Source organism: Thamnophis elegans, chromosome 1 (genome assembly GCF_009769535.1).
Source record: "Thamnophis elegans isolate rThaEle1 chromosome 1, rThaEle1.pri, whole genome shotgun sequence".
NCBI classification, from domain to species: domain Eukaryota; kingdom Metazoa; phylum Chordata; class Lepidosauria; order Squamata; family Colubridae; genus Thamnophis; species Thamnophis elegans.
This window is the reverse complement of record NC_045541.1, coordinates 65,944,641-65,960,171: the sequence shown is the minus strand read 5'-3', so window position 1 is coordinate 65,960,171 and position 15,531 is coordinate 65,944,641. Positions and strand designations below refer to the sequence as shown.

Sequence of the window (15,531 nt, the reverse complement as noted above, 5' to 3'; positions counted from 1 at the left end):
GCCTTGCATGATCCTGCTGGGATTACATACTTTTGGTACATACCTCTGGCATTCTTTGCTCATCCTTCCCAAGAAACCCAATTCTCACCTCCCGCCCAGGTGAAACAGCACAACAGGAGTTAAGAGGAAATGCTTAAAACAAGTTGATATGTAAATAACATAATATGTTCTTTTTTTCTCTTATAATTTACTAGTCCTATTTGTTAAATTTGTGTCTTAACATTTCCTCTGGAGCTCACATACATAGTGTTCTCACTTTTAAGTTTCCCCCAGAATAGCAGTCCTTGAGGTAGTTTTAACTGAGTTAGTTAAAACTCACTGGGAGGGGAAGTGGGGCCTACGGGTGCGGGGATGGGCCGGTGCATCCCGGTCATAGTTGGCAGAGGCAGGTTTGACGGGAGTTATAGGGCTAGCCATTACCGGGGAAGGAGGGTTTGCTATGTCACAGCGATCCCCCCCTCCGGCCCTGTTAGCTCCACTCCAGGACCAGATGGCGAGAGTTGTCGGGGCCCTGGTCTCAGGCTGCTGTTGCTAAATGCCAGGTCTGTGGTTCACAAAGCTCCCCTCGTCCGGGACCTAATATTAGACGAGGGGGCAGACCTGGCATGTATTACTGAGACCTGGCTGGGCCATGAGGGAGGAGTCCCCCTCACTGAAATGTGCCCAGAAGGGTTTCAGGTGCTACATCAGCCGCGACACCAGAGAAGGGGTGGGGGAGTGGCAGTCATTATCCGAGAGTCCCTAGCTCCTCGTAGGATCCCTGCTCCGGAGATTGTCGGGTGTGAGTCCCTTCTGGTGAAGTTGGACCTTGGGGGTCAAATGTGTTTGTTGCTAACGTACCTACCTCCCAACAGCGTTACAACAGCCCTGCCTGTGCTCCTCGAGTCAGTAGCCGAGCTGGCGGTTGAGTTCCCCAGGCTTATAGTGCTGGGGGATTTCAACCTGCCATCGCTCGGTGAACGCTCTGATGGAGCACAGGAGTTCATGGCTTCCATGACAGCCATGGATTTGACCCAGGTAATTCAGGGTCTGACTCATACAGCGGAGCACACGCTCGACCTTGTGTTTCTCTCGGAGCAGTGGAGACGTGATCTAGATTTGAAGGGCATTAAGATCTTGCCCTTGTCATGGTCAAATCACTTCCTACTGAGGCTCGACTTTCGGAAACCAATCCCCCACTGTAGGGAGGGGGAACCGATTAGGTGGTTCCGCCCCAGGTGCCTGATGGACCCTATGGGATTTCAGACAGCACTTGGTGAGATACCTGACTCTCTGGTCCACAGTCCGGAGGAGTCCTTGGTCGCTGCTTGGAATATAGCGGCGGCGGAGACTCTAAATCGGATTGCGCCTTTACGGCCTCTCCGCAGCAGTGGATCCAGGAGGGCTCCTTGGTTTACCGAGGAATTCCGGGAGATAAAGCGCCAAAAGAGACACCTAGAGCGACGCTGGAGGGCTAGTAACTCCGAATCCGACCGAACACAATTAAGAGCCTTTATTAGGACTTAGCTATTGGCAATACGGGTGGCAAAATGTGCGCATTTTTCCGCTCTTATTGCATCCGCAGAATCTCGCCCAGCCACCCTTTTTAGGATAGCCCGCTCCCTCTTGAAAGGGAGGGATGCGGACGAACCCTTGCAGGGTAGAGCTGAGGAATTTGTTCAGTTTCTGTCGGATAAAATCGCTCGGATCCGGACGGACCTGGACTCCACTTGGACGGTAACAGCCGAGGTGCCGGGGGAAGGTCCTGATCGGATTTTATGGAGCGAGTTTCAACTTGACGCTCCTGAGGAAGTGGACAAGGCCATGGGAGCAGTGAGTGCCTCCACCTGTTTACTGGACCCGTGTCCCTCCTGGCTGGTCTCGACCAGCAGGGAGGTGACACGTGGCTGGCTCCAGAGGATTGTTAACACCTCTCTTCTGGAGGGATCCTTCCCGCATCCTCTAAAGGACGCGGTGGTGAGACCCCTCCTTAAGAAACCATCCCTGGATCCAGCCATTTTAAACAACTATCGCCCAGTCTCCAACCTCCCCTTTGTAGGGAAGGTTGTTGAGAAGGTGGTGGCCTTTCAACTCCGGCGGACCTTGGATGAAGCAGATTATCTGGATCCCTTTCAGTCAGGTTTCAGGCCTGGTTACGGCACAGAAACTGCTTTGGTCGCGCTGATCAATGATCTCTGGTGGGCCAGGGATAGAGGACATTCCTCTATCCTAGTGTTCCTTGACCTCTCAGCGGCCTTCGATACCATCGACCATGGTATCCTTCTGTGACGGTTATGGGAGGTGGGAGTGGGAGGCACCGGCTTAAGGTGGTTCTCCTACCTCTCGGACAGGTCGCAGTCGGTGTTGGTTGGAGGACAGAGGTCGACCCCTAGGCCGCTCAAATATGGCGTGCCGCAGGGTTCGGTCCTGTCCCCCCTCCTATTTAACATCTACATGAAGCCGCTGGGTGAGATCATACGCCGGCACGGGATCAAATATCATCAATATGCGGACGATACTCAATTGTATCTGTCCGCCCCGTGCCAACTCAGCGAAGTAGTGGAAGTGATGTGCCAGTGCCTGGAGGCTGTCAGGGTCTGGATGGGAGCAAACAAGCTTGAACTCAATCCAGACAAGACCGAGTGGCTATTGATGTTGCCTCCCAAGGTTAGTCCAGATATTCCACCTCTTAGCCTGGGGGGTGAAATTATACACCCCTCAGAGAGGGCCCGCAATTTGGGTGTTCTCCTGGACCCACAGCTGAGGTTAGAGCTCTATCTGTCGGCTGTGACCAGGGGGGCTTTCGCCCAGGTTCGCCTGGTGCACCAGTTGCGGCCCTACCTGGACCGGGAGGCACTTCAAATAGTCACTCATGCCCTCGTCACCTCAAGACTGAATTACTGTAACACGCTCTACATGGGGCTGCCCCTGAAGAATGTTCGAAAACTACAATTGGTCCAGAATGCAGCCGCGCGAGCAATATGGAGTGTATCTAGATACACCCATGTTACACCTATCCTCCGCGAGCTGCACTGGCTCCCCATTGGTCTCCGGATGCGCTTCAAGGTGCTAGTCGTTACTTTTAAAGCCCTACATGGTTTAGGACCGGGCTACCTGAGAGACCACCTCCTGCCACTTACCTCCCAATGACCAACAAGATCGCACAGGAAGGGCCTCCTCCAGGTGCCGTCAACCGGACAATGCCGGCTGGCGGCCCCCCAGGGCAGGGCCTTCTCTGTTGCTGCACCGGCCCTGTGGAACGATCTACCCATAGAGATCCGGACCCTTACCACTCTCCCGGCCTTCCGTAAAACCATCAAGACCTGGCTGTTCTGGCAGGCCTGGGGCTGTTGATTGATATCCAGCCCCGCTTAGATGGAATGGATGATGTGGACTTTTAATTGTATTTTTTATTCTTAAATTTTAAATGTTTCTTTTGTCTTGTTGTGAGCCACCCAGAGTCCCAATGGGAGTGGGCAGCATACAAATTTTATTAAACTTGAAACTCGAGTGATTGGCTCTGAATCATGCATTACATGAAGAACCAGTGCTGAAGAAAAGGAAAACCTGGGTTATTAGAATAGAATAGAATTCTTTATTGGCCAAGTGTGATTGAACACCCAAGGAATTTGACTTTGGTGCATATGCTCTCAGTGTACATAAAAAAAAAGATACATTCGTCAAGAAAAACAAGGTACAACACTTAATGATAATCATAGGGTACAAATAAGCAATGGAGAAACAATAGCCCTGCTTTTGATACATAATCAACTGATTGAGTTAGGCTAGCTTTTTTATTAAAAGTTATAGTACTTTGATGCAGTTAAGGGTACTGAGCTGCTCAGTGGGAGAGTATGAATTATATCTGAAGCATGAGCTCAACTAATGATTCTTGGTGCTAGGAAGGAGGTGATAGCAAACCACTCCTGAAAATCTTGCCAAGAAAACCTGCAGAAACTTGTCCCGGCAATCACCAGGAGTCAACAGACAGCAGCAGCAAAAGTTTCCAAGCTGAGGACAAAATTGAACCTGAGTCACCCCAATCCAACTCCTTAATCACTACATCATATTGTTATATAGCAATAGCACTTAGATTTATATACCACTTCACATTCCTAAGCGGTTTACAGAATCAGCATATTGCCCCTAATAATCTGGGTCCTCATTTTACTGACCTCAGAAGGATGGAAGGCTGAGTCAATCTTGAGCTGATGAGAATCGAACTGCCAAATTGCAGGCAGCTGGCAGTTGCAAAAGTAGCCTGAAGTACTGCATTCTAATCATAGCACCACCACAGCTCTTATATAGTAAGACTTCTTAGTAATCCCCAAAGATAGCTTTAACTGCAGTCATTAATTTTTAAAAAAATACTTTTGTATGAGCCCAATAACAATAATTTTATACATCCAATTAATTGCTGTTAACTAAATCCAAGATAGAATAATAGGCCATCAAATTCCCGTGTGCTAGTTCCTATTAACTTATTACAGGATTTTAAAATTTATATGTAAAAAGGTTTCATTAAAACGTGTTTTATCCTGCAAGATATTATACTGGATAATTGTATATCAAATTGTTACAAAAATGACTCTTTAAAATAGATTATATATTTGGATCTTGATGCTTAGGTGAATGAATGTTTAATGTAATATACACATTAATACTGTATCCAATCATGTCCAAATAAGATTATTACAAGTAAACGTCATTTTTTCCTAGAAAGTATTAAAGGACCCACTGTTTTATAAAACCGTTGCAACAAGAGTTTGAAGAGTATTTTCTTATAAGTAGACATTCTGGGAATTCCAAGAAATAATCCCCTTATGATAGTATTGACTGTTCACACTTTACACACACAAACACACACACACGAAAAATTCAGAAGTTAAAAAAAACGGGGGGAAAGAGCTATGGGATTTTTATTTGTATTTTTAATCATAATTTTCCTAGTATTTTATCTCTTAATATATATATATAACCTACTTTGCTACATCATTTGTTTTCTTTGTATGTAGACCAGGAAAAAACTAAAAAGCCGGGGCTGAAACCCGATTATAGAGTCCCTTTCTCCGCCCAATTTTTATTCATTCAACTCGCTATTTCGTCTGAAAGGGGAATAGGTAAACCACATCTGGGTTGATTGAGACCCACCCCATCACAATATTCCTATCAATATAAATAGTGTGCCGATTGATATCAATAACGTTTAATACACACCCGCAAGCACTGAAACTAAAGCCCTCACCCTTACTAGACGGCAACACCAACGCGCCCAAGAAAACTCAAACCACGTGGTCGCTTCCTCGGTTTTGTTCAAAGCCACTGCGGGCTTGAGGGCGTCGCCGCCAGTCCGCCTCGGACGACCAATGAACAGTCACCTTCCCGCCACGCCCTTTCCCCCCCGGGGGGGGGCCGCTTGGCGTGACTGGTCGCTAGGATACCAAGTTCTCTTCCAGAGGGAATGAGGGGAACAAGAGAGAAAGGCCGTGGGTGTCACTGTCGGAGATGCCCGAAGGCCGGGAGAGGCGGGCCTGCGTTATCCTGAATGGAGCAAAGCCTTGCGGCAGTTACCCGAAGCTCCGGCGGAATACTCCTTCCTCACTCCTCACTCCCTCGCTCCTGAGACAGTTGCGACTGTTGTAGGTTAAGGGTAGGGCAAGAGCAACTCCCGCTGGAGGGGCTATGGGAGGCAGGGCGCGCACACACCCTTGATCCCCGGAAGGAGCTTGTGTGGTTGTGAGAATCCGTGTGGTCACAGAGGCAGTGGTGTCTGGATCTTGGCGGGAAATATTGCTTTTAAAAACCTTTTTAAGACAAAACCTCTTTCTGGCTTCTTCCCCTCCTGCCCTTTCTCCTCCTTCCCCTTCATCCTCTGTGCTTTACTTAGTCCTGTCATTTTCACAACTCCACATCACCTTGTGCTTGATTTAATTTGTAGTACAGCAGAGATTTGCAGAATAACCGGTCATTCTTTTTAAGCAAAAAATAATAATGTTGTAAACCTTCAGGTATCTCCTCCCCCCAGCCCCTATTCTCTTTAGGTATCATCAGATAACATCACTGCATTCAATATGTGTTCACTAGACCCTGAGGTTCAGGTTAGTACAAAAATTGAGTTCATATGTTTTAAGAAACTAGGCTTAAAGTCTCTTCTTTTTAATTTCTGAGAGTGGTTGTTGAATGGGTGGGTGGGTAAATCAAAAACCAGGTTCTCTGGGAGAGGGGCAATCTTTTAAATTTTTAGGATAAATTAGACAACCTGTGATCCATTGATCATCATTTTATAGCTATTTCCTTATCAGATTCCTTGATGTCTTCAACAATGACAGAGCTGCTAATACTGAAAAATTACTAAAAGTTCAGCAAGATATTTGGAGATGTATCTGCCTTGAAAATAGCCCATGGTGAACTGCATAAGCACAGTCAAACAGCAGGAGCTGAGCACAGGAAATGTTTTATGACATTTATTATGTCATAAAATGATTTATAATATTTTATGTCAAAATATTTTATATAATTTGCCAAATTTCAATTCCACTGGAATAAGGGTTCCAGATTTTGGACACTTTCTGTAAGTTAGTCCATTTGAGGTATCTCGGTTCAAAATGTGTTGCCCTACAATGCACTGTTTCACCCAGTTAAAGGTTACAGACATGAGAGTTTTAGTAATATACTTGACAAACCTGTGACCCTTTAAGTCATTCTTTCCGCATACAATGTAGGCTTGCACTCTTTCCCCTCCACCATGATCCTCAGGCGACAGCAGTATTGTCTGCACTTTGCTGGAGGAAGGGGGAACCAAGTGACTTGCAGACCACAAGTAAAACTGCATCCCTGCTCCCCATTTTGGTACGTCTCCCAACCACCAATAGTTCCCAGCCAGCACTACCTCATCAGCTGGCATCTCAAACACACTCTTGTTCTTCCTCTTTCCATAGATAATATATGTTTGCTCAATTTCTGCTCCTCTATGACCCTCAGCAGAGCCCCAGTAAAGCAGCTGCCACTGCCTCTTCTCCTCCTTCCCCCCTCCCAGAGCTGCCTATCACTTTGATTGGAGAGGAGGAATAAAGGCAGCAGCAAACCTCTGCTCCCCTATTCAACAATGGTGCCTCCCATTAGGAAGGAAGAAGGCTCACCTGTCAACTACCAGCACTCCCTAGCTAACTCTACATTGCCAGCAAGCATCCCAGTTGCTCCTTCCCCCTTTCCTCACCAGTCATTACCATTAGGAGATTTCAGATTTTTTGGTCTTGGTTCCAAAGCAGCCAATGGGCATTTGCCCATTCGGCCTTGTTGCTAGCCCTCAGGGATTAGAGGGAGACAGGAAGGAAGATGGAAATATGCCTCTCCCATCTTTTCTTGTGCCCTGCAACCTACAGGTTTCTGGGAAGTATAATTGAAGGCATGATGGTGGGAAGTGGCCACAACTTTCCCAATTTTCATTCCCATTAGAGTCATTGGTCTCAGAATTCTATAAGCCCATTTCAGTTACCTTGGTTCAAGGCTACAAACAAACAGATCCAACAGTTTTGGTAGTGTGTGTGTATGTGTGTGTGTGTATTTTGGGTGTGATCAGCAAGTAGTTCTTTCAAGAGCATACTTAAAATGCAGCATATTCCGATATTTTATTTTGGCCTCAGCATTGCTACACAATGGTAAATGAGTTTCAAGAATACATGCTGGCTTTTAGAATGATCAGAAATCTAACTGTTTCCACAGCAGTTTAAAGACCCATATGAACAGTTTATATATCATCATCTCCAGTACTATGGTTATTTCAGAGGTAAGATGTCTGTTCTCAATTTGATGTTTCCATTTTTATTGCATCTGTAACATCCTGCAATAAGAGATACTGCCTTTGTCACTAGCTAAGGATTGCTTTTCACTGCTTGTTTTTATTGTTTGAACATTATGAAATCCTTAGTGTTTACTGTTACTTAACATGCAATAATTGCTTCCTTCATATAATTCTCTATGGAGACCAGATGGCATTAAGCACTTTTAGAGTTAGATTTCCTATCACGCTGGATATAACATGAGGCAAAGCTGCAATTCCTGAACCTCCTTTTTTATGACCTTGGAACCTCCCCAGCTTCTAAGAATTGACAGCAAATGAAAATATAAAGTAGCAGTAAAAGAAACATATTGTAGCTAAAAATCAGCTTGCCCTTGTCCATTTTCCGCAGTTCAAAGGTGAGACAAGCTTAAGTTGTCCTTAGCTGTGCTAATGTTAAAATAATAATTTCCCCTTTATTCTGACACCATCCAGGGATGGCTTCAAGATGTATAAAATCTATTAAGCTTTGCCACATATTAATATGGAGAGAAGTCAACTGACTTACAGTAATTGAAGACAGGATGAAGGCAAGACAGATAAGCAATGGGCACAACAAATTTTGTGCTATTGTAGTTTTCTGCCAGCTTGTCAGAAGTGGTATTCAGTTAGTTCTGACTAATTCAGATGAACCGGTAGCAGAAATTTTGAGTCGTTCAGAGAACTGGTAAATACCACCTCTGACTGCCCCTGCCCCCATCTATTCGCTGCCTCCCGAGTCCCAGATGATCAGATTCCCAGCTGATTGGCTGGGTCTTCTTCTGTTGCCCTGCACAGGAGAACGGAGCTGGAAAGCAGGTTAGTGTGGAGGAAATGGGGATTTTACAAGTATCTTTCCCCTGGAGTGTGGTGGTGATGGAGATTTTACAGCATCCTTCCCCCAGGAGTGGGGAGGGAATAGGGATTTTGCAGTATTCTCCTGCCTGCCATGCCCACCAAGCCAAGCCAAGCACAGAACCAGTAGTAAAAAATTTTGAATCCCACCACTGCAGCTTGCGAATAGGTGGATAACACTTTAGGTGATAGGTTCTAATATGAAAAAATTGTCTTTTAGTCAAAAAAACTGTTGCACTTATAAAATGAGGAAATATTTAAAAAATATTTAATGGTTAAAGACACTGGATTATAAATTTGCAGATTATATGAGTTTTTATCTTTCAGCTCTTTTATCTTTCAGACACTGGCAAACTTCTTCTGAAAATTTTGTGGAGAAAACTGACTGGACTTGTCCAAGCAGTTGCCAGGAGTCAAGACTGACTTATAGGAACACACAGATACTACACAATATAAGACACTGTTCTTTTACTTCTGTCTCAGTCGTAATCATCTGAAACAGATAATCCTTCCTCAATTGAGTTTAGGGACATAGGGGGAATAATGGACTTTTCATTCTCCCTTGGCTATCCCTAGAATGATACCAGTGGAATTTAATAAAACATAGTTGATATTTGATATCAAAAGTTCTTGCATTTTTTCTAATATAAAGATTGAAATTGATGATTAAACCTCCTCCTTCTGTCTCAATTCTCATCTGCCAAAAAACAAAATAGGTCAGAAATGTTCATCCTTACTTACTGTGACAGCACCGCATTAGCAAACCTTCAGTGACCATTGGAGGCCAGCTGTCGATGGAGATTCTCAATCATCCAGGTCATAGTTGTCCCAAAGGTGCTTTTCAAAAAGCAGCTGGACAATCTTCAAGGAACAAACAAAGGAAGTCCAGTTGCCTTTTGAAAAGCACTTTTGGGACTTAAAGGCAACATTGTTTTTGGTTTATTTAGTGCAGCCTTCAGCTGAAAAAATTGTCTGCTCTTGAAATTGATAATGCACATCACATTAGACAGCAGTTAAAACTGTTCCTATGTATAGTATATACCAATTTCAAGGATTAGCAGTATGATATTGGACTACAATATCACCTATTTGAAACAAACAGACTTCTGGGAATCTGGGATTCCCAAATCCTTCAGAATAGATTTGAGAAATATTTATTCATTTTTATTTATTTTAGGAAATTTATATTGTTGCCTAGTCACATATGGCGATTTTAGGTGGCTTATAGGAATATAAAAATCATATATAAAACAATAAAACTAATAAAAGAGAATAATCACATAATAAATTAATAAAATAGTATAATAGCCCCCCACCCTGGCGGCAACACATCACACAAGCCCTTTAATTGGCTCTATCCCGCTCTGGGTTCCCCAAGCCCGCTGGCAGAACATGGTCTTCAGTGCCTTCCAGAAGAGTGTTAGAGTGGGGGTCATTCTAATCTCTGGGGAAATGATGTTCCAGAGAGAGGGTGCCACCATGGAGAAGGGCATTCTTCTGGGTCCCACCAGGTGTATCTCCATAGGGGATGGGACCCACAACATTCCTTGCTCTGGTGGGTAGATGTATGAGTGTAGAGTAGTGCAAGGCAATGTGGAATCTGCAGACAGTTGCAGTTGAATAGAACATGTTGGCAACTATTCCTATGAGCCTTGCATATAAATATGGTCTGGGTAATCCACGTAATTTCTCAATGTATTTGCTTGTAATTATAAGATTAATTATAAATAACTAACTTTGCGAAATAATATTACAAAATTTTACTTCTTAGATGAGGAAAATTTCCCTCACAAATTTAGTTTTCCTTTTGAAAGCTGGGAGAGCTCATGCCATTTATTGACAGCAGGCAACTTCTGCAAAAAAGATAGAAGTGAACATGATTCAGACAAGACCCTACTCTGTAAGTAAACTGAATTATTAACCTGTTGTGGATTAAATATTGAAAATGAAATAAAATCTTCACTGAATGCCTGAAAAGAAAGTAGTACCATATATGTCTTTTCTTTGGCAGGTTCACTAGTGATGGAAACTGCACTTCTTAAAAGTAAACAGCGCATGCTTGATCAACTAGAAAGCCCTAGTATCTTGCGCTTACGGGAACCTCGGAATCTTTTTTCTCTTCCTAGAGGTAGAAATTCAAAATTGACCCCACTCTGGCCAATCGAGTGTGAAGTAATTGAGGATCATATCTATCACACTGGTAACCTGAATCTTATATTGGGAATAATGTATTCGTTGTAATGTAATGTATTTACTGCACAAATAGAATTTTGCTCATATGACTGCAAATCATTCCAGAAATAACCTATACATTTAAGAGAAAAGAAGAACATGGGAATTGTTAAGCTGGGCCAGACCAAGGTCTATCTAAATCCAGCATCTCACAATGGCCAACTGGATGTTTCAGGAAATCAAAGTAGGAGATACAGGACCTGTCCCATCATTGTTCCCCTACAGCTAGTACTTAGAATTATGCTATTAATCTGGAGGTATTCCAGGTTGAATATTAATTATTGATTATTATGTCTTGAGTAATTAATTTCAGAATTTAATGATGTGCTGTGGGAGGAAATGTTTTCTGCTTGTAACCAAATGCATAAGAGAACAGGTCCACTTTTCCTATGACTGCTAAATCAGCAACTTTTGATGAGAATTGTTTTTTTTTAAATCCAAATATATGCTATCAACAGAGTCAGATCCAAATATACCATGTTGACAATCACTTTTATTCAAACGCCTGATGAAAATTTCAAAGAACTTAAGAAGGATAGCAAAATAAGAATAACTGTTTGGAAATAATGCTGAATTTATTTTTGCAAGGCTCTTTTGTTTGTGTTTAATTAGCTTTTTAAATAGGTATTTGCATTTCCAATCATTATTCAGAATACTTTTAAATTTAAATTTAAAACATAATGTTAAACCTTTAGTTTAATTACAGCAGGAGTTGGTAATTTAAGATTTCCTCAAAACTCCCAAAGCATCATCTTAATTTGGTATTGAATTTGTAGTTAAAATTTGTCTATCCTGTTTAGCGTTGAAATTTGGGACAAATTATATATTGGATTTCAATAACAAACTGTTTTAAAATAGCCTCTTAAATATTAAGTTTTTAAAAAATTGATAAATGAAAAATATCCAGGACAGTACAGGTAGTCCTCAACCTACGACCACAATTGAGCCCAAAATTTCTGTTGCTAAGCAAGATAGTTGCTAAGTCAATTATGCCCAATTTTATGACTTTTTTTGCCACAGTTGTTAAGTGAATTACTACAGTTGTTAAGTTATTATTATCATGGTTGTTAAGTGAATCTCGCTCCCCCATTGACTTTACTTGTCAGAAGTTTGCAAAAGGTGATCACGTGACAACAGGTCACTGCAACCATCATAATTATGAGTCAATTGCCAGGCATCCTAATTTTGATCACATGATCATGGGGATGTTCCTACAGTTGTAAGTGTGAAAAATGGTCATGTCACTTTTTTCAGTACCGTTGTAACTTTGAATAGCCACTAAACAAACTGTTGTAAGTTGAGAACTACCTGTATTATTTTACACCCTTTTAGATTTTTTAAATACCTAGTTGGTGACAAAATGGTTCAATAAGTACATAAGTATTTTACTGTATTTAGGTAGTTGACTCAGAACATTCATTGATGTTCATTGAAAGAAGAATATACTGTATATATATTAACATGTTTTCTGCATGCTGGCATATACTGTGAATGGATCTGAGAGGAAACTCAAATTGGAAGAAGGAATCAACCAGAATAAACAGGAACTATTCAATTTTTAAATTAGGAATTCAAAATCATGGTGAAATAAATATGTGCCATTATTTTCTTCTTTATTAGAATGGGTTCCTCCTGAACCAGAACCTTTTTATCAACCAACTGGAAATGAATTTGCACCGGAAATAGTTGGAGAGAGTTCTGGAACTGTTGTCTTTTGCATAGAACCAGGTATTGGTATACATGGGGTGATAGTACATTGCTAAAAAGATGCCTTACTATAGGGAGTCAGTGGCTGAGAACAGTACAGACTATCTATTGTAAAGGTTGAAAAATATCTTAATTTTGAAATCATCCATGTACATCTGTCTGAGGGTATATATATCTACATCTACAAACATTAGCTTTGCATGTTTTAGAGCCTAACTGCTTGGTAGTTCAGTGTAATCAATTACAACTTTTTATTAATTTTGACATATACATGACTTTGTTCACCTGTAAACAAATCAGTTATGTAAACCCTACATTAAATTGAGAGTATAAATAATCTATGTCTTATTTTATATGTATTGTAATATTTTAAAAATTATCATATTTTGGCTTTTCCATAGTGGTGCTCGGCTTCACAATATCTAGCATAATACATACCTATAAGTCAAATAATGTATCAGATAAAAGTTATGCTCCATAGGCATTGGTCTCTCTTATACTTAAGAAAGATTATTTTATTTTAAAAACAACATATACAGATACTTTAAATGCATTTTATTAATCCTAATAAAGAATAAGTGGAGAAACTGGCAACCAGAGAGAATGGTGGAAAACTAAGAGAATTCAACAGAATAGAATGAATTTGTTGATAAAATCAGAAGAGAAACTTGGAAATGGAGAATTAGAAAATAAAGACAAGAATCAGCTGTGAATTAGAATACAGAAGAGAAAAAAAGTAGTGTAGGTAAACAGACCACAGGGAGAAAGGGAAAAAATGGGATGAGTGGGACTTAAACTGCTTAAATTTAACTCCCTGCCCTATCTCAGGTTCTTTAGTGAAGATGCCAAAGTACTTATTTCAAAAAAGGGCACAAGGTAGAAAACTATAAAAAAAATGTTTGTTGAAGAGTTATGAGCTTTTCAACTATTCTGCTGCTCCACCATAGCCTCTATAACATTGAGGATTGTTACACATACTGCCTTGATTTGATTTGATTTGATTTATTGCATTTATATGCCGCCCTATTCCCAGAGGGACTCAGGGCGGCTCACAAACCAAAGTAAGGGGGGGGGGATACAAACAGGAGGAAAACAACAGACAAACAACTACAACAATTTAAAAACAATCAACAAGCACACAATTCGAGCGGGGACGGGAACTCGTCAGCCCCAGGCCTGTCGGAACAGCCAGGTTTTAAGGGCTTTGCGGAAAGCCTGAAGGGTGGTGAGGGTCCGAATCTCCACGGGGAGCTTGTTCCAGAGGGCCGGAGCAGCCACAGAGATACCTTGCATGTATTATCTAACTTAGTTCTTATTCATCATTGAGGAAAGTTAGAGAAGTACTGTACAATGTTTTTAATTTTGCCCAGGTTTTAGAAAGTAGAAAAACTGAAGTCACATTACTTATCTGTAGTCAACTTTAATTGCTATTTATCCATGGGAGATTCGTGTTTGTCAGTAACTTTAACAACAGATTTTGCAGAGTTAGTTCACAGATCTAGTTTCTGAGACCAAGATCTATGATGCCTCATTGACAGATATTCCTCTTCTTCTGCAGCAATCACAGGTACCTATTTTATCGCTTCACGAGTTGGAGGGTCAAGGCAACCTCTCAAGTCAGCTGCCGTCAGCTTAAAAGATCCAGAAGACACCGTACTGTTATTTGAATCACGCTTTGAAAGTGGGAATCTCCAGAAAGCAGTCAGGGTGTGAGTAAGAAGGGTTGGGAATCATACAGGGCAGGAAACTGTCTGGGACCAGAAAAGGAGAACATTTTTTTTTAAATGAAGGACTAGGATAATCAGTTGGTGGACATTTATTATGCTACTGAATGAACATTCACAGTGCTAAAATTTATTACAAATCCAGTGCTTATAAGAAATGCCTCATATTTCAGATGTATGTTATTTTATCATCAGTTTTAATGTACCAAAGGGGCTTTTTTTTCAGGAGGCAACTGGACTTCCTTGTTTTTTCTTTGAAGACGTTTCTCATCCAAGAAGCTTTAAAGGATAGTGTGGAATGGAAATCAGAGCTGAAGATTCTTGGATGAGAAACGTCTTCAAAGAAAAAATAAGAAAGTCTAGTTGTCTCCTGAAAAAAAGCATCTTTGGGACAACCATGACCCAGATGACTGAGAATCTCTATAGAGCATCAGTTTTAATGTAAATTGCTATACAGGTGGTCCTCGACTTATGACTACATTTGAGCCCAAAGTTTCTGTGACTAACAAAGCAGTTTTTAAGGGGTTTGCCACATTTTTATAATCTTCTTTTGGCCACAATTGTTAAGCAAACCGCTGCAATTGTTGAGTGAACCATGCAGTAGTTAAGCTTCCCTCTTTGACTTTGCTTGTCAGAAGCCAACTGGGAAGGTTACAGATGGTGATCACATGACCCTGGGACAGTGGTGGGTTCCTATGGTTTGGACCAGTTGGGCCGAACTGGTAGTGCTTTGGCAGCCTGAGTCGCTGGAACCGACAGTGATCCAGACCTGCTATGCCCTCGAACCGGTTCTCCGGGCGACACCATAGGTGGCACCATCTTGTTTTTCAGTTCTGCGCATGCACAATTTAAATTGCATTGTGCATGCACGCGCAGTGTCCACATGAGCAAACCGGCAGTAGTGACTGCCGGAACCCACCTCTTCCCTGGGACAGTGCATCTGTCATAAATACGTACATGCCAGTTTCCAAGTGCCCAAATTTTGATCATGTGACCATGGGGAAGTTGTAACGGTTATAAGTGTGAAAAATGGTCCTAAATCACTTTTTTCAATGCCGTTGCAACTTTGAACGGTGACTAAACAAATGGTTGTAAGGATTACCTGAATAATAAATTATTCCAGATATTTTAATTTATGTAATTCTCTGCATAAATGTGAAACACCTGATTAACTCTTTGTAACACTTTAAAACAATTCTTACAGCATCTTAAAAGCTA

The 15,531-nt window shown here is 41.7% G+C and overlaps 1 protein-coding gene across 1 annotated transcript in view; it reads left to right on the top strand.

Moving 5' to 3' along the window:
• Nucleotides 1-5,398: 5,398 nt before the first annotated feature.
• The window catches only part of AGBL2 (ATP/GTP binding protein like 2), a 35,897-nt gene continuing 25,764 nt past the window's right edge, over nt 5,399-15,531 (top strand). Inside the window, exons 1-7 of the mRNA XM_032218021.1 lie at nt 5,399-5,618; nt 6,005-6,077; nt 7,702-7,765; nt 10,422-10,550; nt 10,662-10,850; nt 12,503-12,610; nt 14,148-14,298. Coding sequence (XP_032073912.1) covers nt 6,051-6,077; nt 7,702-7,765; nt 10,422-10,550; nt 10,662-10,850; nt 12,503-12,610; nt 14,148-14,298 — 668 coding nt within the window. The 5' untranslated portion in view covers nt 5,399-5,618; nt 6,005-6,050. The remainder of the gene's footprint in view (nt 5,619-6,004; nt 6,078-7,701; nt 7,766-10,421; nt 10,551-10,661; nt 10,851-12,502; nt 12,611-14,147; nt 14,299-15,531) is intronic.